Here is a 24,906-nt window from a genome sequence, read left to right on the forward strand (position 1 = left end):
CTCAAAGTGTATCACCTCACACTTCTCTGAATTAAATTCCATTTGCCACTGCTCTGCCCACCTGGCCAGTAGATTGCTATCCTCCTGCAGCCCATGACTTTCCTCTTCATTATCAACCACACAGCCAATTTTTGTATCGTCTGCAAACTTCTTAATCATACTCCCTATATTCAAATCTTGATCATTGATATATACCACAAAAAGCAAGGGACCCAGTACTGAGCCCTGTGGAACCCCACTGGAAACAACCTTCCAGTCACTAAAACATTCATCAATCATTACCTTTTGCTTCCTGCCTCTGAGCCAATTTTGGATCCAACTTGCCACTTTGCCCTGGATCCCATGGGCTTTAACCTTCATGACCAGTCTACCATGTGGGACCTTATCAAAAGCCTTGCTAAAGTCCATATATACTACATCGTACACACTACCCTCATCGACCCTCTTGGTTACCTCCTCAAAAAATTCAATCAGGTTAGTCAAACACGATCTTCCCTCAACAAATCCGTGCTGACTGTCCCTAATTAATCCTTGCCTTTCCAAATGTAGATTTATCCTGTCTTTCAGGATTTTTCCAATGTTAACCAAGAACAAATAAATTGGTCGTGTTGCACAATGCCTACTGCACTTCAAAGTAATGACTTTGATTGTAACCTCAACCTGCTGCATATTCCTGCTCCTCCTTCACCCCAGCATTGGAGCCAAAATGGCCAGGCACTACATCCTCCCTAATCCTCTTTCCTGCTCTCTCTTCATCTCTATCCATCTTTAACAAGCTTCCTAAAACCCTTTTTAACCTAACTCTCAGTCACCTTTGCTAACCCTCCCAATGGGAGTTATTCCTCTATTATTTTTCCCTCTGCACAGTGCCAAGGAATACCTTTCCATGTTAATGGAACTATACAAGTACAGGTTCCCTTTATTGTTCAACAGCAACTTGGATTTATATAGCGCCTTTATCGTAGTAAAACGTCCCGCGGCGCTTCACAGGTGCGTTATCAAACAAAGTTTCACACCGAGCCGCATAAGAACAAATTAGCGCAGGTGACCAAAAGCTTGGTCAAAGAGGTAGGTTTTAAGCAGGGTCTTAAAGTAGGTAGAGAGGCGTGGAGGTTTCGGTTTACTGAGTATATCAGCTTGAGCCGGGACAATTCACTGCACTTCTTCAAGTCGGACAATGAGATCTGTCCCACCCACACTGATGTGTACATATATGCCCGCTGTCTCTTTCCCTCCCCCTCGACCCTCGCAAGAGTCAGGGCATCCAATTGTCAACAATGTGTAGCACTGATAAAAATAAATACTTGTATTTCTATATGCCTTTTACAACCACTGGACCTCCCAAAGCACTTTACAGACAAAGAAGTATTTTTTAAAGTGTAGTCACTGTTGTAATGTAGGAAATGCAGCAGCCAATTTGCGCACAGCAAGCTCCCACACACAGCAATGTGGCCAGATAATTTGTTTTTGTTATGTTGATTGAGAGATAAATATTAGTTGGGACAGCGTGTATAACTCCCCTGTTCTTCTTCAAAATAGTGCCATGGGATCTTTTACATCCACCCATCACCTCGGTTTAACGTCTCAGCCAAAAGACGGCCCCTCCAACAGTGCAGCACTCCCTCAGCACTGCACTAGAGGGTCAGCCGAGATTTTTGTGCTCCAGTCTCTGGAGAGGCCCTCTTGAACCCCTCCCTAACCCAAACATTAATATGACCTGAACTTCATTAAATGAACATTGTCTAACCTCCTTCACTTCACTTTCCACACTTGTATGAATTATTGTACTTCTCCTCTCCTCCCCAGTTTGTCTCCCGAATCTTTCATCAAGCGTGTTGTCCGTCTCCCAGCCACCGAGTGGCCTCTGGGACTCACAGACCATGAGAGCCTGTGTTTGTGCAGCGAACCATTCCCTTATTATTCCATGCCTTCACCATCAAAAGCCGTTTTAATTACTAAGGCAGGAACCACAGGAAGATAAAGGAAAAGTTATCACTTCACATTTATCAGCCCCAGAATATGGTAATCTTTCAGCACTGAAATTCCAGGCAGTGCTAAGGAGCAGTGCTGGCAATGTCTGTAGCTAGAGATCAGAATGACTGAAGCAGAGAGAGAGTGAATAGTTCCCTCTGGTCTATATGGTTGGTGGAATTAGCTAAAAGTTGCATACTAAAGAAAGACGAGGACTTATATTCACGACCACTGGATGTCCCAAAAAGTACTTCATTGGCTGTAAAGTACTTTAATAAGTGTAGTCACTGCTGTAATGTGGGAAATGCAGCAGCCCATTTGCGCACAGCAAGCTCCCACACACAGCAATATGATAATGACCAGAAAATCTGTTTTTTTGTTATGTTGATTGAGGGATAAATATTGGCCCCAGGACACCGGGGATAACTCCCCTGCTCTTCTTCTAAATAGTGCCACGGGATCTTTTACGGCCACCTGAGAGAGCAGATGGAGCCTTGGTTTAACATCTCATCCAAAAGATGGCTCCTCCGACAGTGCAGCGCTCCCTCAGCACTTCCCATCCAACAGTGCGGCGCTCCCTCAGTACTGCCCCTCCGATAATGCAGTGCTCCCTCAGTACTGCCCCTCCGACGTTCCCTCAGTACTGCCCCTCCGACAGTGCGGTGCTCCCTCAGTACTGTCCCTCTGACAGTGCAGCGCTCCCTCAGTACTGCCCCTCCGATAATGCAGCGCTCCCTCATTACTGCCCCTCCGACAGTGCGGCGCTCCCTCAGTACTGTCCCTCCGACAGTGCGGCGCTCCCTCAGTACTGTCCCTCCGACAGTGCGGCGCTCCCTCAGTACTGCCCCTCCGATAATGCAGCGCTCCCTCATTACTGCCCCTCCGACAGTGCGGCGCTCCCTCAGTACTGCCCCTCCGATAATGCAGCGCTCCCTCAGTACTGTCCCTCCGACAGTGCGGCGCTCCCTCAGTACTGCCCCTCCGACAGTGCGGCGCTCCCTCAGTACTGTCCCTCCGACAGTGCAGCACAGTTGATGATGATGAGGATGATGATGATTCCCTCAGCACTGCACTGAGACTGTCAGCCTTGATTTTTTTGGGCTCAAGTCCCTGGAGTGAGATGTGAACCCACAACCTTCTGACTCAGAAGTGAGGGTGTTGCCCTCTGAGCCACAGCTGACACTAGAGATGAAAAATGAATGATGGCAAATATTGTATTGTAAAAATGAGGTTAAAGGGTACAAGGAGAGGCTGGAGACATTGAATGGAATTAGCCTTGGCACAATAATGGGCTGAGTGCACTCCATCTGTTTTTAGTTGTTCTCAGGATGTGCGCAGGACTGACGAGGTTACATTCACGGTTGTCCGAGGTTGTCCTGTGTAGTGGGTGGTTGACCTTTAACCAGTGCAGTCATTGGGGTATGGTCTTCCCACGATGGTGTTATAGTCTGCTGTCCCCGATAAAACAATACACTATTTGCACAATTTCCTATTTTTCCCTCTGCGCTTTGCTGACTGAGATGAAGGGAATGTTATTACAAGTGTGAATTATTTTGACTTAATACACCTGCCAAATATAATAATAGGAAAAACCGAACTACCAAGAAGACCCGGAAACGGTGATGTTTCTGGCCGGTGGGCGGATTGAGCTGTGGTGGCCCCTGGTTTGAGCTGTTCTGTTGCGGCTGATCTCAATCTGGGGGCACAGTCGGAGTGCACAATTATCCTCAGTGCCCGAGTTAGGGAGGATGATAAAATGAGCCTGGGCTCCCTCTCCCGATCACTAACTGCCAAGCCCTCAGATGTGCATGTGGGAATGCTCCCACAAGCTGCCAGAGGATTGTCGTGGGCCGAGGAGAACCCTTGCTCCTCCTGGCCTACAAAAATAAAGATTGAAGCGTCCTCCTGTGTTCCTGGTTGGGTCGCTCAAGCCCGACACAAATAGACGGAGCCTCCTTGACACATGTTCCAACCAGTCAAACTCAAAATGGCAGTTCAGGGTCCTTTGTGCCTCCTGGGACCCCGATTTGCATATTCCAAGTGACCCGCTGCCTGAATCCGGCAGCACTAGAACCACCTTTTGTCGGACCCTCCCCCAGGTGGCAGTGGCTGGAGAGTCAGTGCCTGCAGGGCGGCAAGTGACCCAGCACCAATTGCAGGCCGCGACCACCTCAACTATACCAGGCGCCGGCGCTTAAAATAAACCCCAACATCTCTCAGATTGTTTTTAAACCACCTTTGCATTGCAAGAGTTTGGAGAATAGTCTATCGATAATGAATTTCAACCACCTTCTTTCTAATTTCCCAAACCCAAATGTATCATAGGAAAGGGGGTTCTGACCACAGGGCTGAACGATTCAACACACTCTGTCCTGATGGGCTAAAGGTTCCAGGTTCTATTCTGGGTTGATCTCAGAGCAAATGGGTGGAGATGGTTACAAAACCCTGGAGATTTCTGCTCAATTCTTAACCAGTGACACTTGTTGAAAGTGCATGTGCGTGCACTTGTGCGTGTGCATGCGGTATCAGATGAGGCGAGTATGAGGTTCGAATATGCTGGATAGAGTAACCTGCCAACACGCACGGTCTTATGTTGCGATACTGCGGGGTTTGCTAACCTACGCTGAACTGAGCATAAATCACAGGTTTGAAGAGGGGCAAATAGGAGAACAAAGATTGTGCAAGGGAATATGACATTAAAGAATATTAGTAAGAAAGCGGGAGGAAACATTGTGAAGTTTCAAAGTGTTAGGTCTCTTCCAGTCTGCCATTTCTCACAATGCTTGTTCTGACCCCATTAAACACTTGCATTTCTAACTATAAAGGTATCACCTGCAAAATTGAAGACTTTAATACCCTTGAGGGTGCGTTAAGAAAAACATTAGAAAAATAGAAAGCAGAAATATTTCTCATGTTATTCACTGATGCAACAGCTGTTGTAACAATATTAAACATTGCGTAAATTCTTCACAGGTCCAACCCTGTCCTAGAGACTAAAATAACTTCCACAAGTCCTTTTCACGACAGCAGGTGTGATTTTAATTTCCATTATAACATTTTTCCAAACTGAAATAGATTTAAATGATGTCAATAAAGATTAGCCGTGCCTCGGGACTCGAGCAAACCTTGCCATGGTACAGCAGACTTTCATGAATGATGGCAACACGCCTCTCACGGACACACTGAATGCCAAGTTACTGAGTTATGATACGCCCCAAATAAAATCATCTGTCAAAAGCATGCTGGTCCTTTCAGACCTGACTATCAGCACGCAATCTGTACTTTAAGGAAAAATGCGACTGAAAATGTATTTATGTGGGCACAGGCACGAAATGCATCCATATCTAATTCCTCCCTCCGCTACTTTAAAAGAGAACACCATGAGAGAGGAAGGAAGATGGGAAAAGAAAAGGGACGAGGGACGAAGGGAAGTAAAATTGGTTCCCACCTCTGTTACAATACATTATGGGAACAAGCAGTCTGCTCTTTTCCAATAGCGACTGATCATGTAGTTATCATTAATACAGAGGTACATCGCTCCACCACACAATGACACCCATTTAAATCCATTCCTGGGATGTGGGCATCACTAGCAAGGCCAGCATTTATTGCCCATCCCAAATTGCCCCTTGAACAATGGAGTGTCTCGCTGGGCCATTTCAGAGGGCAGATAAGAGTCAACCACATCGCTGTGGGTCTGGAGTCACATATCGGCCAGACCGGGTAAGGGCGACAGATTTCCTTCCCTGAAGGGCATCAGTGAACCAGATTCATGGTCACCATTACTGATACTAGCTTTTGTTTAAATTCCAGATTTATTTAATTAACTGAATTTAAATTCCACAGCTGCCGTGGTGGGATTTGAACTCATGTCTCTGCATCAGTAAGAACATAAGAAATAGGAGCAGGAGTCGGCCATTTGGCCCCCTCAAGCCTGCTCCACCATTCAATAAGATCACGGCTGATTAGTCCAGTCTTCTGGATTACTAGTTCAGGAAGGTAACCACTTTGCCACAGTTCCCATAATACTGCATGTTGCTTTGCGATAGCTGGTTCACAGATGGACCAAGAGATGGTGCTTGCCTCAACGCAGAATGAACTAAAGTACAACCCTTGATGGGGGAGCCATGGAGCGGTGTTCATATTGAACAAAGACAGATTTCTGCTCGGCTTTAATATTGGCAGAAGTGAGCTGGGGCAGAGGGGGGAGGTTTGATGTACAAATCTGTATGTCTGCTTGAATCAAAGAAAGTAATTTAACCAAAAATAGATTACTATCATCTATTTTCCACAAGTGTAGCCAAGCCTTGCTTTTCTTAAAATATGTTAATTAACGTCACGAGAAAGCCATTTGAAAATGAAGGGAAAATGATGAGTTTGCACATGTTTGCTGCAGATTGAGGTAGTTTGTGCATTAACCACTCCTCTCCTGCAGCTCCATGGAGACACTCACGTGGCCCAGAGACTCGCTGCTCGTGCCATGCGAGACGTCAGAACCTTCACGTCAGTGACACACGGTCAGAACTGCTGCTTACTGCCATTAACACTGCGGGTAAACGCCACACTGCCTCGAGAGCGTACTTACTGTTCCAGGGCGTGGGTAAGGGATGCGTCCATCATACTCCACCCAACGATGGTCGGGGCCCTCTTTGTGAGCGTAGGGTCCGTTAAACGCTGCGCGGATGTCAGCCATACTGTACACGCACACCGCGGAGCCCTTAAAGATTGAACTGAGTAAAAGGAAAAAACAGTTATTTACAAATTAATAGCAATGTTACGGTCTTGTGTTATTTCTTTATTAAATAATAATATTTGGTTGGTGGATAAAGTCAGGCGGGCATTTCCGGAGCTTCCCTGGTACTATGGCATGAAAATAAGGTTCATATCAAACAGTGTCAAAAGTACACTCGAGGAACAGCACCTCATCTTTTGTTTAGGCACTTTACAGCCTCCTGGACCCAACATCGAGTTCAACAATTTCAGGCCATAACCTCCTCCCCCAATTTTCCAGACAGCAGCTGGTGCTGATTCTGCCATTCCATTACCACCCCCTCTAGCCCCATCTTTTGTTTCTGTACCTGTCCCATTACCATCTCCTTTTGCCTCGCACCATCATCCCTTTGTCTCTCTAATCTCTCCTGCCTCCCATCCTATCACAGACCTTTCCCTTTTGTTGGTTCCTCCCCTCCCCCCTTTCCCTGCCCCCACACTTGCTTTAAAACCGTTACATCTCGAACTGTTTCCAATTCTGATGAAGGGTCATCGACCTGAAACATTAACTCTGTTTCTCTCTCCACAGACGCTGCCTGACCTGTTGAGTATTTCCAGCATTTTGTGTTTTTATTTTAAAAGTACACTCGTGTGTCAAGGAATAATGGGTGAGAAATTGGACTCATGCCCAAAATGGACAGCAGGTTCGCGGAGTGCTCGATCCTTGCGCTGGTCCGTACTCGAGCAAGGCCCGTGCCCAATAAGGCACCGGGGTCATCTGCATTTAACCCGGAAGCAGCAGCACCAAGCGGGCATCCTGGAGCAGCTCACCCAGCACTAATGGGAACCGGACAATTTCTTCTCCATTGCTCTCCAGTTTGACATCGTGGTCCTGCAGCCAGCGTAGGGCCCTGATTGGCTTAAACCAACTCAGCCTGCCCCTGTTTGAGGGGGCGTCCTGGGCAGTGAAAAGTCACCTGATTCAATTCCACGTCAAGTGCACTTCCGGGGTCAAGTGGTTACCGGAGTGTGACCTGATTGTGGACCCTGTTTCGTCTATCTCACACCCGAAAAGTGGGCTAATCAATGTCTCTTTTCTCCCCAACATTTCAAATGTTACATGCTCCCTAAACAATGGATGAAACTGATGGTCACACAAACCATGTATTTAGTCACTGGCTCTACTAGAAGCTTGCGAGAGCTATTTAACGCTAACTCTATTTTGAACATTGAATTGCCAGTCTTGAAAACATTAATATCTTCACATTCAAAAGCGAAAATGCAAATTCATTGTTTAAAGCATTCACATTAAACTCATTCAATGGGTCTGTAAAGAGTAGATCGAGAGAAACTATTCCCATTGGTGGAAGGGTCGAGAACCAGAGGACACAGATTTACGGCGATTGGCAAAAGAACCAAAGGCAACATGAGGAAAAACGTTTTTACGCAGCGAGTGGTTAGGATCTGGAATGTGCTGCCTGAGAGGGCGGTGGAGGCAGACTCAATCGTGGCTTTCAAAAGGGAGTTGGACAAGTACCTGAAGGGAAAAATAATTGCAGGGCTACGGGGAAAGGGGCGGGGGAGTGGGGCTGGCTGAGGTGCTCTTGCAGAGAGCCGGCATGGGTTCGACGGGCCGAATGGCCTCCTCCCGTGCTGTAACCGTTCTCTGATTCTATATGCTGAAAGCACACTGCAAAGCAATACATCAATTTGCACCCGTATGCCTTGTGTTAGCATCAGGCACTCCCAGGGCAGGCACAACAGGGGTCAGGGGCTGAGCAAAGTGCCCTTTACACTGCTCTCTAAAACAATGTAACCGTCAGCCTCGGCAGGGCAACTATTACTGCAGCATGGGGATGGTTTCCCACTGGCCTGCCTGCCCATCCTGTGGCAGCGGTGAGTCAGTGAGGGAGGCTGGGACACAAGTTTGCGGCAATTGGCAACGAGTTGCGGGCAGCTTTGCGCGGTGGAATTTCTCCCAAACTCCGACAGATGGTTGAGAGAAACAGTGACTTTCATCTCAATGTGTGGGCTGGAGACCCAGAGGATAGAACGCTGCGTGCAAAACCCTCTCCAACACATAATCCCAAATATTAACCCTCGAGCACACACTACAGCAACCATTCAAGAAAAACATCACTGACAATTCGCCAAACTTAACAAAATGATACCTTGCAGTGAAAATAAACTCACTGAGTCAATTTTCCTACTTTACAATATTTTGTGATAAGTTGAACAAAATAAAAACCTTTCTTTTTGACAGTTTCAATCCCTAAAATAATTAATATGTTTCTATGAAGGGCACACTGTATCAAAGTGAACATCTACACTACTGTTCAGTTTGTGCGTTTGTAAATACTCTGAACACAATGCCTCTCCCATTATTACAGGAATCCCACTTGCATTTTTGGATCAGGATATTGAGTGACCTATTCCAATCACACTTTCCATTTCACTTTTTCTTTTCTCCCAGTGTTGTTCCCACCTCCCCCGAAGGCTCTGACTCGAGCTGGGCTGTGGTCGCACTCTCAGGGTACCATTCCCCACGACCCCTTATTCCTGTGTCCAGACTATGAATGTTATGAAGCTGTTTGATAGAAACATAGAAAATAGGTGCAGGAGCGGGCCATTCGGCCCTTTGAGCCTGCACCACCATTCAATATGATCATGGCTGATCATGCACTTCAGTATCCCATTCCTGCTTTCTCTCCATATCCCTCAGTCTCTTTAGCTGTAAGAGCCACATCTAACTCCCTTTTGAATATATCGAACGAACTGGCCTCAACAACTCTCTGCGGTAGAGAATTCCACATGCTCACAACTCTCAGTGAAGAAGTTTCTCCTCATCTCGGTCCAAAATGGCCTACACCTTATCCTTAGACTGTGATCCCTGGTTCTGGACTTCCCCAACATCGGGAACATTCTTCCTGCATCGAACCTGTCCAATCCCATCAGAATTTTATATGTTTCTATGAGATCCCCTCTCATTCTTCTAAATTCCAGTGAATATAAGCCTAGTCGATCCAGTCTTTCTTCATATGTCAGTCCTGTCATCCCAGGAATCAGTCTGCTGCACTCCCTCAAGAGCAAGAATGTCCTTTCTCAGATTAGGAGACCAAAACTGTACACAATATTGCAGGTGTGGCCTCACCAAAGCCCTGTACAACTGTAGTAAGGCCTCCCTGCTCCTACACTTGAATCCTCTCACTATGAAGGCCAACATGCCATTTGCCTTCTTCACTGCCTGCTGTACCTATATGCCAACTTTCAATGACTGATGTACCATGACACCCAGGTCTTAATGTACCTCCCCTTTTCCTAATCTGTCACCATTCAGATAATATTCTGCCTTCCTGTTTTTAACCACCAAAGTGGATAACCTCACATTTATCCACATTATACTGCATCTGCCATGCATTTGCCCACTCACCTAACCTGTCCAAGTCACCCTGCAGCCTCTTAGCATCCTCCTCACAGCTCACACTGCCATCCAGCTAAGTATCATCTGCAAACTTGGAGATATTACATTCAATTCCTTCGTCTAAATCATTAATGTATATTGTAAATAGCTGGGATCCCAGCACTGTACCCCACTAATCACTGCCTGCCATTCTGAAAAGGACCCATTTATTCCTATTCTTTGCTTCCTGTCTGCCAACCAGTTCTCTATCCACGTCAGTACATTACCCCCAATAACATGTGCTTTAATTTTGCATACTAATCTCTTGTGTGGGACCTTATCAAAAGCCTTTTGAAAGTCTAAATACACCACATCCACTGGTTCTCCCTTATCCACTCTACTCGTTACATCCTCAAAAAATTCTAGAAGATTTGTCAAGCATGATTTCCCTTTCATAAATCCATGCTGACTTACCGATTCTGTCACTGCTTTCCAAATGCGCTATTACATCTTTAATAATTGATTCCAACATTTTCCCCACTACCGATGTCAGGCTAACCGGTCTATAATTCCCTGTTTTCTCTCCCTCATTTTTTAAAAAGTGTGGTTACATTAGCTGCCCTCCAGTCCCTAGGAACCGATCCAGAGTCGATAGGCTGTTGGAATTGTCGAGAATGACACAATCGAACTAGACCCTGCTCTGCCTCAATGTTCACACAGGAACCTTGCCCAGCAATATTCTCTCACAAAACAGCCGACAATCATCACACACCACAGAGCTTCAGAATACAGCCATATGAGTCACTAGTAATAGGAAGGACCTATTTCCCTTAGCAGAGGGGTCAATAACCAGGGGGCATGGATTTAAATTAATTGGTCGAAGTATGAGAGAGCAGTTGAGGAGAACATTTTTCACCCAGAGGGTGGTGGGGGTCTGGAACTCACGGCCTGAAAGGGTGGTAGAGGCAGAAACCCTCATCGCATTTAAAAACTACTTGGATATGCAGTAAAAGGAATGGCAGTAATCATGGGGGATTTTAACCTGCATATCGATTGGTCAAATCAAATCGCATGGGGTAGCCTGGAGGAGGAATTCATAGAATGTATACGGGATTGTTTCTTAGAACAGTATGTTACAGAACCTACAAGGGAGCAAGCTATCTTAGATCTGGTCCTGTGTAATGAGACAGGAATAATAAACGTTCTCCGAGTAAAAGATCCTCTCGGAATGAGTGATCACAGTATAGTTGAATTTGTAATACAGATCGAGGGTGAGGAAGTAGTGTCTCAAACGAGCGTACTATGCTTAAACAAAGGGGACTACAGTGGGATGAGGGCAGAGTTAGCTAAAGTACAATGGGAACACAGACTAAACGGTGGCACAATTGAGGAACAGTGGAGGACTTTTAAGGAGCTCTTTCATAGTGCTCAACAAAAATATATTCCAGTGAAAAAGAAGGACGGTATGAGAAGGGATAACCAGCCATGGATAACCAAGGAAATAAAGGAGAGTATCAAATTAAAAACCAATGCGTATAAGGTGGCCAAGGTTAGTGGGAAACTAGAAGATTGGGAACATTTTAAACGACAGCAAAGAATGACTAAGAAATCAATAAAGAAAGGAAAGATAGATTACGAAAGTAAACTTGCGCAAAACATAAAAACAGATAGTAAAAGCTTTTACCGATATGTAAAACGGAAGAGAGTGACTAAAGTAAATGTTGGTCCCTTAGAAGATGAGAAGGGGGATTTAATAATGAGAAATGTGGAAATGGCTGAGACCTTAAACAATTATTTTGCTTCGGTCTTCACAGTGGAAGACACAAAAACCATGCCAAAAATTGCTGGTCACGGGAATGTGGGAAGGGAGGACCTTGAGACAATCACTATCACTAGGGAGGTAGTGCTGGACATGCTAATGGGACTCAAGGTAGACAAGTCCCCTGCTCCTGATGAAATGCATCCCAGGGTATTAAAAGAGATGGCGGAAGTTATAGCAGATGCATTCGTTATAATCTACCAAAATTCTCTGGACTCTGGGGAGGTACCAGCGGATTGGAAAGCAGCTAATGTAACACCTCAGTTTAAAAAAGGGGGCAGATAAAAGGCAGGTAACTATAGGCCGGTTAGTTTAACATCTGTAGTGGGGAAAATGCTTGAAGCTATCATTAAGGAAGAAATAGCGGGACATCTAGATAGGAATAGTGCAATCAAGCAGAAGCAACATGGATTCATGAAGGGGAAATCATGTTTAACTAATTTACTGGAATTCTTTGAGGATATAACGAGCATGGTGGATAGAGGTGTACCAATGGATGTGGTGTATTTAGATTTCCAAAAGGTATTCGATAAGGTGCCACACAAAAGGTTACTGCAGAAGATAAAGGTACGCAGAGTCAGAGGAAATGTATTAGCATGGATAGAGAATTGGCTGGCGAACAGAAAGCAGAGAGTCGGGATAAATGGGTCCTTTTCGGGTTGGAAATCGGTGGTTAGTGGTGTGCCACAGGGATCGGTGCTGGGACCACAACTGTTTACAATATACATAGATGACCTGGAAGAGGGGACAGAGTGTAGTGTAACAACATTTGCAGATGTCACAAAGATTAGTGGGAAAGCGGGTTATGTAGAGGACACAGAAAGGCTGCAAAGAAATTTAGATAGGTTAAGCGAATGGGCTAAGGTTTGGCAGATAGAATACAATGTCGGAAAGAGTGAGGTCATCCACCTTTGGAAAAAAAAAACAGTAAAAGGGAATATTATTTGAATGGGGAGAAATTACAACATGCTGAGGTGCAGAGGGACCTGGGGGTCCTTGTGCATGAATCCCAAAAAGTTAGTTTGCAGGTGCAGCAGGTAATCAGGAAGGCGAATGGAATGTTGGCCTTCATTGCGAGAGGGATGGAGTACAAAAGCAGGGAGGTCCTGCTGCAACTGTACAGGGTATTGGTGAGGCCACACCTGGAGTACTGCGTGCAGTTTTGGTCAGCTTACTTAAGGAAGGATATACTGGCTTTGGAGGGGGTACAGAGACGATTCACTAGGCTGATTCTGGAGATGAGGGGGTTACCTTATGATGATAGATTGAGTAGACTGGGTCTTTACTCGTTGGAGTTCAGAAGGATGAGAGGTGATCTTATAGAAACATTTAAAATAATGAAAGGGAGAGACTAGAACTAGAGGGCACAGCCTCAAAATACAGGGGAGCCAATTAAACCGAGTTGAGAAGGAATTTCTTCTCCTAGAGGGTTGTGAATCTGTGGAATTCTCTGCCCAAGGAAGCAGTTGAGGCTAGCTCATTGAATGTATTCAAATCACAGATAGATAGATTTTTAACCAATAAGGGAATTAAGGGTTATGGGGAGCGGGCGGGTAAGTGGAGCTGAGTCCACGGCCAGATCAGCCATGATCTTGTTGAATGGCGGAGCAGGCTCAAGGGGCTAGATGGCCTACTCCTGTTGCTAATTCTTATATTCTTATGTTCTTGTGTAACCTACAGGGCTATGGACCCAGAGCTGGAAAGTGGGATCAGGTTGGGTAGCTCTTGGTCGGCCGGCGCGGACAAGATGGGCCGAATGGCCTCCTTCCATGCTGTAAATTTCGATGATTCTATGATTGTAGTCTGAAGTGTATAAATTACAGCACAGATGGCAGCTGTTTGTCCATCTCACCAAAGCCTGTACCAGCATTTAAACTAGAGCTGTATAATCCCATTTCCCTGCATTTCCCAGTAGCCTTTTATATTATTCCTTTTAAAATACTTTACGAATTGTGTTTTAAATGAAGTTAAGTTTCACTTGTAGTAAAATATTCTATGGTTCTACTAACACTGCGTGAACATTTATTTTTGAACTTGCCTTGTGTTTCGCTAGTGATATAATGGTAAGTACTGCAGGGTATCGAATATGGCCAGGGTGATCTCCTGGACTAGTTTCAATCGCCTGGATGGGTCAGAGAGGAATTTTCCCAGATTTTCTTCCCCAATTGGCCTGGGTTTTTATCTGTTTTTTTGCCTCTCCCAGGAGATCACATGGCTCCGGTTGTGGTGGAGTGTAAAATGTTTCGGTGCAAGGGGTATCGCAGTTGTGTGGGGCGGACTGGTTGGGCCGGGTGCTCTTTACCTTTCCGCCATTGTTCATTGTTCATAGGTTCATGTGTAACCTTCAGGGCTGCTGACCGAGGGCGCGGACACGATGGGCTGAAATAGCCTCCTTCTGCGCTGTAAAACTTCTATGTTTCTAATCCTGGGTCTACAACCCTTGATACAATTCGCCATCCAATGGAAACAATCTTTCACTATTTACCCTCTCAAAACCTTTCATAACTTGGAAGGAAGCAGAGTCGGGATAAATGGATCCTTTTCAGAGTGGCAGGCAGTGACTAGTGGAGTACTGCAGGGCTCCATGCTGGGACCCCAGCTCTTTACAATATATGTTAATGATTTAGAAGAAGGAATTGAGTGAAATATCTCAAGTTTGCAGATGACACTAAATTGGGCGACGGTGTGAGCTGTGAGGTGGATGCTAAAAGGCTGCAGGGTGACTTAGACAGGTTAGGTGAGTGGGCAAATTCATGGCAGATGCAGTATAATGTGTATAAATGTGAGGTTATCCACTTTGGTGGCAAAAACATGAAGGCAGAATAGTATCTGAATGGCGGCAGATTAGGAAAAGGGGAGGTGCAACGAGACCTGGGTGTCATGGTACATCTGTCATTGAAAGCTGGCATACAGGTACAGTAGGCGGTGAAGAAGGCAAATGGTATGTCGGCCTTCATAGCTAGGGGATTTGAGTATAGGAGCAGGGAGGTCTTACTGCAGTTGTACAGGACCTTGGTGAAGCCTCACCTGGAATATTGTGTTCAGTTTTAGTCTCCTAATCTGAGGAAGGACGTTCTTGCTATTGATCTAGTGCAGAGAAGGTTCACCAGACTGATTCCTGGGATAGCAGGACTGACATATGAGGAGAGACTGGATCGACTGGGACTTTATAGATTGGAGTTTAGAAGGATGAGAGGGTATCTCATAGAAACTTACAAGATTCTGACGGGCCTGGACATGTTAGATGCAGGAAGAATGTTCCCGATGATGGGGAAATCCAGAACCAGAGGACATAGTCTTAGGATAAGGGGTAGGCCATTTAAGACTGAGATGAGCCATGTTCAGCCATGAACTCATTGAATGGCGGTGCAGGCTAGAAGGGCTGAATGGCCTACTCCTGCACCTATTTTCTATGTTTCTATGTTTCTATGAGGAGAAACTTCTTCACTCAGAGAATTGTTAACCTGTGGAATTCCCTGCCGCAGAGAGTTGCTGATACCAGATCATTGAATATATTCAAGAGGGAGTTAGATCTGGCTCTTAGGGCTAAAGTGATCAAGGGGCATGGAGAGAAAGTAGGAAAGGGGTACTGAGGTGAATGATCAGCCATGATCTTATTGAATGACGGTGCAGGCTCGAAGGGCCGAATGGCCTACTCCTCCACCTATTTTCTATGTTTCTATGTTTCTATGGTGACTATAAGGGAGATTGACATTAGAAGAATCAATGCCACTTGTGTCAAACTAAAACTTTCCTTTAATCGTCAATGCAGATACATAAAAGTAGAAATCCTAGATCATTCCATTTATCCAGACCACACATACTGTCCATGTGGCGTTGGTTAACATTTACCTTGTCGTAGTGAAGACTCCATAAACCACAGGATTCCTTTGATCTCTCGTATGGAGCAGAAACACATCCTCTTTGCAAAGAATAACAAAGTTATTAAAATTAATCATTTGAAAACCAGAAATGTGTTACTTTCTCTCTCACTCATCCATTTCTTTTGAGCACATTTCTGTCAATCTATTACCATATTTGTTTTCAAATCAATGTATGATCATTGTTGTCCCATTGTGCCTTATATTGAAGCAACCCGTTGAGTCAGACCCCTCTGGTCTTCCCTGCTCTGATTGTGAGATGCCAATCTTTGGCTAGTTTGCCCAACGCTACAGCGAGGGATGTGATAATCAGCGAGCGAGAGGAAGGCAATTCTCTCACATGCCCGCAGCCCCTCTCACAAAGAGGCTGGTGTGACTTCTCAGATCCCTGCTCGAAGGTGATCACCTATCTGGAGACCCAGGCAGACAGAGAAAGGGGAGACCAACAAATAAAGGCTGAAGGGATGTTGCCATGCCATTGGATGTTGGCCTCTTAGAATTATGTCAAATATATTAATACAGGAGAATGTATTCAGTCCAATCAGGGCAGCTTGCCAGCTATTTCTACAATAATTCAAGTGACACACTTTTCGGGAGGAGTAATATGGGTGATGATTATTTTTTAAGATTGACACCAAGACCATAATTCACGGAGCATTCCAGGATTGCTGAACTCTCCCCTCTGCCCAGATTCCTGTCTCCTCTCCGGTTTTGGAAAGGTTTTCAGCTGGATTTATTGATGTTGTAACCCGGCGGATTCCGACCCCAGCGAGATCAGCACAACAATGAGCCTATCACATCTTTCGTCACCCCAAGGGCAGGCTAGCGATGGAGGGGAGGGCAGGAGCAGGCTTGCAGACTGTTTGCCCATCGACAATGGCAGCCCCGAGAGGGTATCGGGACTGTAGCTGTGCTTGAATTGAGAGACTGTTGGCTGGAAAAATCGCAATACTAATAATTTTACTAATTAGAAAAGTCAATTATAAACATTGCTCCTGTAATCCGCTCTGTGTAGCTATGCTGAGGCTCAAATCTGCACATGCAGTCCTTTCTGAAGCTACTTTAACAAAGTGGTTTGAGCAATCAATGGGTTTTAAGAACGTCCCTGATTACTGTTTCTGTACTATTTGCAAAAGAGCAAAACGAATGAAGTCCTAATGTGGAAATTTTACTTACGAAGTTCATCAAAGTAGGTATCCACGCCATCGGGCCCCGGGACCGAGCACACCAGGCGGGCTTTAAGGAACGTAGTCCACCTGTTGATCAGGCTACGCTGTCCTCCAGCATCATTCTGTAATTAAAGAGGCTTGTCAGAATATCAATTCACAAAGAGCTTGGTCTAGGGTTTTACCAAATTTGTCCCAGATGAGGTCACCACATAATTATCCGCGGGTGCAGATCTATTGCAGTTTGGAATTATACACAAGAACATAAGAAATAAGAGCAGGAGTCGACCATTCAATATCATGGCTGATCTTTTACCTCGACTCCACCTTCCCGCATTATCCCCACATCCCTTGATTCACTTTCTTCACAAAAATTTATAGACCTCTGTCTTGATAATACTTGACGACTGAGCATCCACAGCCCTCAGGAGTAGAGAATTCCAAAGATTCACCCCCCCTCAGTGAAGGGAAACAGTTCCCTGAAAATGAATGCTATCACTATCGGTTTTCACTCAGCCCTTTCCATGGCCAAGAGAGTTGGCGCTCGGCCTGATGAACTGATTCTGAGGATTGGCCAATGTTGCTGGTGAACCGGCTGCTGCCAAATGCAAGGGAGTGAGCCATTGCAAACATCACGAACACTGCCAGACCCGCTGAGTGTTTCCAGTATTGTCTGCTTTTTACCAGATTTCCAGCATCCGCAGCTTTTCGCTGTAGTTTTATTGCGACTATCTCTCCAACACTCCATTACGGAGTGGGATAGAACCAGTTCTGCCTTAGAGCCAATTTATGCAGTGGAATAGTTCAGGAACAATGGAGCAACTGCATGTGACTCAAAAAATCACAAACATTAATCCTTAAATCATTGCCAAAGTTACGACAAAGTTGTCAGTCTAACTGGGATCTTTCCTGTTGATAGGCATGCAACAGAGAGTGTGTTGGTCTTACGGGTAATCCAAGGGCTCAGAGGTCTACAACCAAACCTAAAATAAGGGACCCGACCCGAGGGTACGGCACCAGTTTTGCCACCTGCAGCAATTAGTGGAACCCTGTCCCAGGGAGGGCACTGGTGCACAAGGGGTTGTCCATGAGGGCCCTGACGTTCCAGGTCCTCAACTTTATGTTAAAGGGTGGAAGATGCCTGTGTGTGAATTCTTTTAACGTGGGGTGGCCGTTGCACACCAGCCACCACATGGGCTCGACAGAGCTAAGTCTTGGTCCAATGGCAAGGGGACCAGAGACGATTGGAGACTAGGCTCTGCAGCTTGGGCCTGGTACACACACACACACCTACACATGTTCCTACTGACCCCCTCCCCACCCACCACAGCTCCTCTCTCCCTGGTGCACAGGATGGCATTAGAGAAGGCCCTTTACTTTACAGGGTTTTCCCCATAAGCCGTGATCCAGTCTGTTTGGTTGGACTGCCCTCCAAGTTTAAACGTAAATCAAAACACGACCCATTTTGTAAGCCTCTGGCTGACATTGTAATTGGCTTGCCCCCAAAGCTTGATCATGAGCCCCCATTGTCAGTGTAAACAGGGCAATTATTGAGGAATGACGTGCTCTTTGCCTGGCTATGCTTTATTAGGTTGTGGCCGAGAAGACTCACTGTGTGTAATGGGAACAGAATTGGCATCCAAAACTTTGGCACCCAAACTTCACAGTTTGTTAAACCGATATAATCCTGCTCAATGTTCCGCAAAGGCAAGCTCCCGGAGCCATACCCCGAGTCATAATTTGATAGAACTTTCACAATATTTATATTTTCTAAGAGACACTCTGTCCTCAAAGGGATTAAAGGATTACATTAATAGACAAGAGTTTCATATTATTAATGTTTCGTTCATTAACCTCTGACCTCACCAGAAACCAGTGATTCACTGAACACTTTTGTTGTAAATGTCTGGCGAGGGCAATGGTTAATTACCTTCGGGAGAACGCCAACACATGCACTGTCTTGGCAGTTCACATTCCTCATTCATAAAACAAGCTCCTAAAAACAATTAGGCTGAATATTCCTTTCCTCAAAATATTTTGCTGCACGCTAAATTAACCCTTTATTTGCCGCCAAATGTTGATCACCTGTTACAGTTCACAAGGCAATGATTTCCGATTCAGTCCTTATGTTAAATCCTATAAGGTGTGTGAAGGACTGCAGCATTCTAGGATGATTAACTGGGGAATGGTGGCTGGTGTTGGGGTGTTTCTATAATGATCCAGCATTGCATGATTCATTCAAAGCACTAAGATTTAGTACGGGTTTTCAATGGCATTACATTCAGCACCTTGGCCAAGTTTGACCCAGTAACTCAATTGCTACATTGATACAGGACTTACTGGGTTTAAGGGAAACGCCTTGAATTCTCATTCTCAAATTGAAGTACCATCAAACACACAACCTCGCTAAATTTATCCAATAATGTTCTCTTCACAATTCAATAGGAGAAAATTGCTTTTTATTTGCAGCCTCCTGCCTTGCAGCTTGAAGGTTTTTCCTTGCAGGCCCCTAAAGACTTGGCGTTTCAGGACTCAAATTCACGAGGGAACATCAGCCGCTGGCTCCAGCAATGCTTCCCCTGTTGAGTCCAGCTGTGACTGATATCCATTCTGATCGATGCTAATCAGGAGCCTTACCCTGCTGTGAAATCGACCAGTGCTACATTCTGAAGTCTCCAACGCCGTCCATTCAACGGCCGCTTGCTCTTATAGCCTGACTGTTATGCTGACAGCACCCACGGCTGGCATTGGACAAAGGCGTTTTGTGACCCAGAAGGTCGCTCAACTAATATTGAAGCCAAGATGATTCATGTCTTTAAACTACTGCTTTTCTGAAACAGAAATACTCGACACTGAGGAGTGCTCGAAGGTGTGATGCAAGAACCGATCGTTGTATTCAATTCCATGTTATTAAGTTGAACCATCTGAGAAACCCCCATCTCAGGGGTTTATTTTTCTTTGAACATGCACTCGTTAATGCATTCACGTGAAATCCCTCTCTGCGCCACTTTAACATTATCATGAAAAAGGAAAACACAAAGAATTGAATGTGTCAATCATTAAGCCTGACCTGATCCTCAGCGCATGAGAAATGCCATGGGAGAGAGAGAACGAGAAAGCAAGACTTGCATTTATATAGCGCCTTTCACGGCCACCGGACATCCCAAAGCACTTTACAGCCAATGAAGTACTTTTTGGAGTGTAGTCACTGTTGTAATGTGGGAAACACGGCAGCCAATTTGTGCACAGCAAGCTCCCACAAACAGCAATGTGATAATGACCAGATAATCTGTTCTAGAAACATAGGAACATAGAAAATAGGTGCAGGAGTAGGCCATTCGGCCCTTCGAGCCTGCACCACCATTCAATGAGTTCATGGCTGAACATGCAACTTCAGTACCCCATTCCTGCTTTTTCCCAATACCCCTTGATCCCCCCCTCTGTTATGTTGATTATTAACTTATATACAGTGACTACACTTCAAAAGTACTTCATTGACTGTAAAGCACTTTGGGACATCCTGAGGTCATGAAAGGCACAATATAAATGCAAATCTTTCTTTTTTATATATCAATCTCTATGATATATTTAAGGTCTTGCTCCTAACACACACATTGTGTTTCTCACATTACTTCCCGGGTCAGGATTTCACCATAACGAGGTGTCACTGCTGCTCCTGCACACTCCAGCAAGGCTCAGTTTTACTATTTCAATCAAAACCGCTTCAAATTTCAGTTTGTTTAAGGGCCTGAGTTTATTTAAATGTTTCATTTTATTGAAGGCCTTCCCCGGGATCTGCCTGTCCTTCCAGGGGCAAGACATCCCCACCATCAGACATCTGGGTGCTCCCACTCACCCACCCTATGCATGACCAACATTCGCCCAGCATCCCACCCGTTCCCAATGCTCCCATCTATCACCGCTCGGTTCCAATGCTCCACCCCCCCCCCTAACGCCACTTGGTCCCAATGCTCCCCCCGCCCCCCCAACACTGCTCGGTCCCAATGCCCCCCCTCTATCACCGCCCATTCCCAATGCCCCCCCTCTATCACCGCCCATTCCCAATGCCCCCCCTCTATCACCGCCCATTCCCAATGCCCCCCCTCTATCACCGCCCATTCCCAATGCCCCCCTCTATCACCGCCCATTCCCAATGCCCCCCCTCTATCATCGCCCATTCCTAATGCCCCCCTCTATCATCGCCCATTCCCAATGCCCCCCTCTATCATTGCCCATTCCCAATGCCCCCCCTCTATCACCGCCCATTCCCAATGCCCCCCTCTATCACCGCCCATTCCCAATGCCCCCCCCCCCCCATAACTGGCTGTTCCCAATGCCCCTGCCCCCACTTATATCACCGCCCAAGGTAGCTTGGTGGCCTGTGCAGAAGGAACTCCTGCTCCTCCTGGCCCACGAGCAGTGCTGTAAGAGCACTTACCCTTTTCCCCAAAGGTGTCCTAACCTCCCTTCTGTTACCAGGTTTCCTGAGAACTGGGAAGTCCGGCCGGCAAGGGTTAAACCTGCAAAGCAGGTTAAATCAGATTTAATGGCCAACCCGCCTCCTGGGATCGGGATGCCTGCCCGACCATATCTCCGTTAAACCCAGAACTGGGCGGGTGGAGGCGCGCTGGGGTCAGGTTTGAGAGCTTAAGCATTTTTTTACATCTTACCCGTCTCCAATCCACCTGTTTTTAGGGATTAAAATCACCTCCTAAAGCTCTGGCAAGTGCGATGAATAGTCATATAATAAAATGGTTGATTACAGACGAATCGAGCCAATAATTAGTGTGCTGGAGAAACTAAGGCTGTGACCGCCACACACACACATTCATACCAAGGAACTTGGAATAATCACTTTGTTTTCTTGGGAAAGATGTGCGACAATTCCCAGATGAAATGCTGATGGAAATGCAGCTCCCCCTCGAGTTGGTCTCGATATCGCAGGTCATGAGGAGTGGAGGGAAGAGAGAGATCGTAACAGACTGTACGTGAACCTGCAGATGGAGCTATGGTCTATACACAAGGGAACTTTCCCAGCTGGAGTGAAGTGGAAAGGCTAACGAATTGATTGAAGTCCATCTGAAGGAAGCTTCAATCTCCTCGGACACATTACATGCACAGGAAGAGCATGGTAAGGGACATAAAAAGGCAAACCCCATTCAGGACATCAAGATCGCCAACCCCCAGAGAACCAACACTCTACCCTACCATGGATTTGATTCATCTCCTGAGGGACAGTTCCTGATTGCTAAAAATAAAGGGCCCAATATAGTTTTCCATCCCTAAAATTTATTAACCTTTTTGTTTGAGAAATTATTGGATAGGCTGGTTATTTTTTACTCATTGATAGGATGTGGGCATCGGCGGCAAGGCCAGCATTTATTGGGTGAGCCACTTCCTTTCCTCTTTAAATTCCAGATTGATTTAAATTGTTTTGAATTTAAATTCACCAGCTGCCGCGGTGGGATTTGAACTCATGTCTCTGGATCATTACTCCAGTCCTCTGGATTACAGTCCAGTAACCTAACTACTATGCTACTGGACTCAGTCATTACAGCACAGGAGGCCGCCATTCGGCCCATCGAGTCCATGCCAGCTCTCTGTACAGCAATCCAGTCAGTCCCATTCCCCCGCTCTATCCCCGGAGCCCTGCAGGTTTATTTCCCTCACGTGCCCATCCAATTCCCTTTTGAAAGCATTGATCATCTCCGCTTCCACACCCTCGTCAGCAGCGAGTTCCAGGTCATTACCCTTCGCTGCGTAAAATGTTCTTCCTCACATCCCCCCTGTATGTCTGGCCCAAAATCTTAAATCTGTGTCCCCTAGTCCTTGTACCTTCAGCTAATGGGAACAGACATTTTCTGTCTACCGTATCCAAACCAGTCATAATCTTGTACACCGCTATCAAATCTCCCCTCAACCTTCTTTGCTCCAAGGACAACAATCCTGTGCTTCTGCTGAAGTTGAAATCATTCTCATTTCCTGCCATCCTAAATCCAAAATGATGCAAAAATGCACGCAATTTGAATATTTGTCGCAAAATCTCTAAAACGCCCAAATTGGCTCATTTGGGAATTGTAGTTCAGATTAGATTTTACCCGAACGAGAATTACTGCAAGACCTCAGTAACCAGAGGAACATTCTTCCAGTGTTCAGTATCAGAGATGATAGTATGAGGAGAATCATTGGCAGCAATAGAAAATGTCTCTGAAAATGCATTTAAAATGAACACAAGAACAGTAAGTCTATTTAATGCTGCCTATAACCTGCTTTGCTCAGCAGGGACTCTGCACCTCACCTCTCGTTAAATCTGTCGCTGACAATAAGCCTCCACTTTGCAGTTCGTTAATGGCTAATTAAGGGGGTCCCTCGAGAAAGGCAATCTTGCACAATTGGCATGTGGCCGAAGACACGCACTGCAATTAACTCAGGAAAACCAAAAACTTTCTTATTGATCTTCGATAAATTAATCAAATGCAGCACACTGAAAAGCAAGCAACACTGCAACAAGAGGCAAGTTGGCCCAATGTGACAGGAAGATGGGCAGGTTTATCTTTCCAATGGATTGTGTCCCACCCCCAGGAAGCAGAAGGAGATAGCAAACAATTTCAGGATGGTGGTAAATGATCCCTTTCCAAAGGCACTATTGTATCACTGTGAATCAGAAGTCGTGGGTTCAAGTCCCACTCCAGAGACTTGAGCACAAAAATCTAGGCCGACACTCCAGTGCAGTGCTGCGGTCTTTTGGATGAGAATTTAAACCGAGGCCCTATTTGCTCTCTCAGGTGGACGTAACAGATCCCATGGCACTATTTCAATGACCAGCAGGGGGGTTGTCCCCAGTATCCTGGGGCCAATATTTATCCCTCAATCAACATCACTAAAAAAAGATTATAAGTTGTTAAAAAGCATAAGAAATAGGAGCAGGAGTAGGCCATACAGCCCCTCGAGCCTGCTCCGCCATTTAATACGATCATGGCTGATCCAATCATGGACTCAGGTCCACTTCCCTGCCCCCTCCTTTAAGCCCTTATCAGTTAAGAAACTGTCTATCTCTGTCTTAAATTTATTCAATGACCCAGCAGCTTCCACAGCTCTCTGAGGCAGCGAATTCCAGGGATTTACAACCCTCGGAGAAGAAATTCGTCCTCATCTCAGTTTTAAATGTGCGGCCTTTTATTCTAAGATCATGCCCCCTAATTCTGGTCTCCCCTATCAGTGGAAACATCCTCTCTGCATCCACCTTGTCAAGCCCTCACATAGGCCCCAAGTTTCCACACGCGGCAAAAAAGGCGCCCCTCCGAGCTGGGCGCCCGTTTTTCACGCTGAAAACGGCACCTGAAAAAAAATGCGGTATTCTCGAGCGCCTTGCAGCTCGATGTCTGCTTGGCGTGGCGCACAGGGGGCGGAGCCTACCACTCGCGCCGATTTTGTAAGTAGGAGGGGGCGGGTACAATTTAAATGAGTTTTTTTGGTGCCGGCAACCCTGCGCGTGCGCGTTGGAGCGTTCGCCCACGCGCAGTCTGAAGGAAACATTGGCACTCGGCCATTTTAAAAAATGCTGCAGAAAAAGTGAAAATTTGTTTATTGAACCCTTGCAAAGGCTTGTATTTTAATTTTCTTGATATTTCTGTGTGTGAGGGAGTGCATTCTGTAATTAAAGATAGACTGTGATAAATGGGACACATGCACTTGTTTGAGACTATTCAAATTCTTTGTAGCTGTTCAATTTTTAAACATTTTTTAATAAAACCACATTGCCCCCTTCCATGATCAGCACTGAGGCTTCTTGCAGCTTTCTCCCCCCTGCCGTCCGTCGGGCCCAGCGGCAAACCGCTGCCTGAAAGGCCTGCCTGAAGCACTTTCACACAGGTAGGAACATGGTTTATTTAATCTTTTCTTATAAATTTTTATTCAGGTTGGATTTATTTGTATAATATTTGTATCAGTGTAACTAAG

At 45.7% G+C, this 24,906-nt stretch overlaps 1 protein-coding gene across 3 annotated transcripts in view; it reads right to left on the bottom strand.

The window, feature by feature from the left end:
* Positions 1–24,906, bottom strand: part of sema3d (sema domain, immunoglobulin domain (Ig), short basic domain, secreted, (semaphorin) 3D) — a 337,849-nt gene that overhangs the window by 93,054 nt on the left and 219,889 nt on the right. For all 3 annotated transcript variants that reach the window (XM_070897059.1, XM_070897058.1, XM_070897060.1), the window contains 3 exons: positions 16,958–17,072; positions 15,753–15,822; positions 6,557–6,701 (listed from right to left, as the gene is read on the bottom strand). In XM_070897059.1, the coding sequence (XP_070753160.1) occupies positions 6,557–6,701; positions 15,753–15,822; positions 16,958–17,072 (330 nt within the window). The remainder of the gene's footprint in view (positions 1–6,556; positions 6,702–15,752; positions 15,823–16,957; positions 17,073–24,906) is intronic.

This window comes from Pristiophorus japonicus, chromosome 13 (genome assembly GCF_044704955.1).
Source record: "Pristiophorus japonicus isolate sPriJap1 chromosome 13, sPriJap1.hap1, whole genome shotgun sequence".
NCBI lineage: Eukaryota > Metazoa > Chordata > Chondrichthyes > Pristiophoridae > Pristiophorus > Pristiophorus japonicus.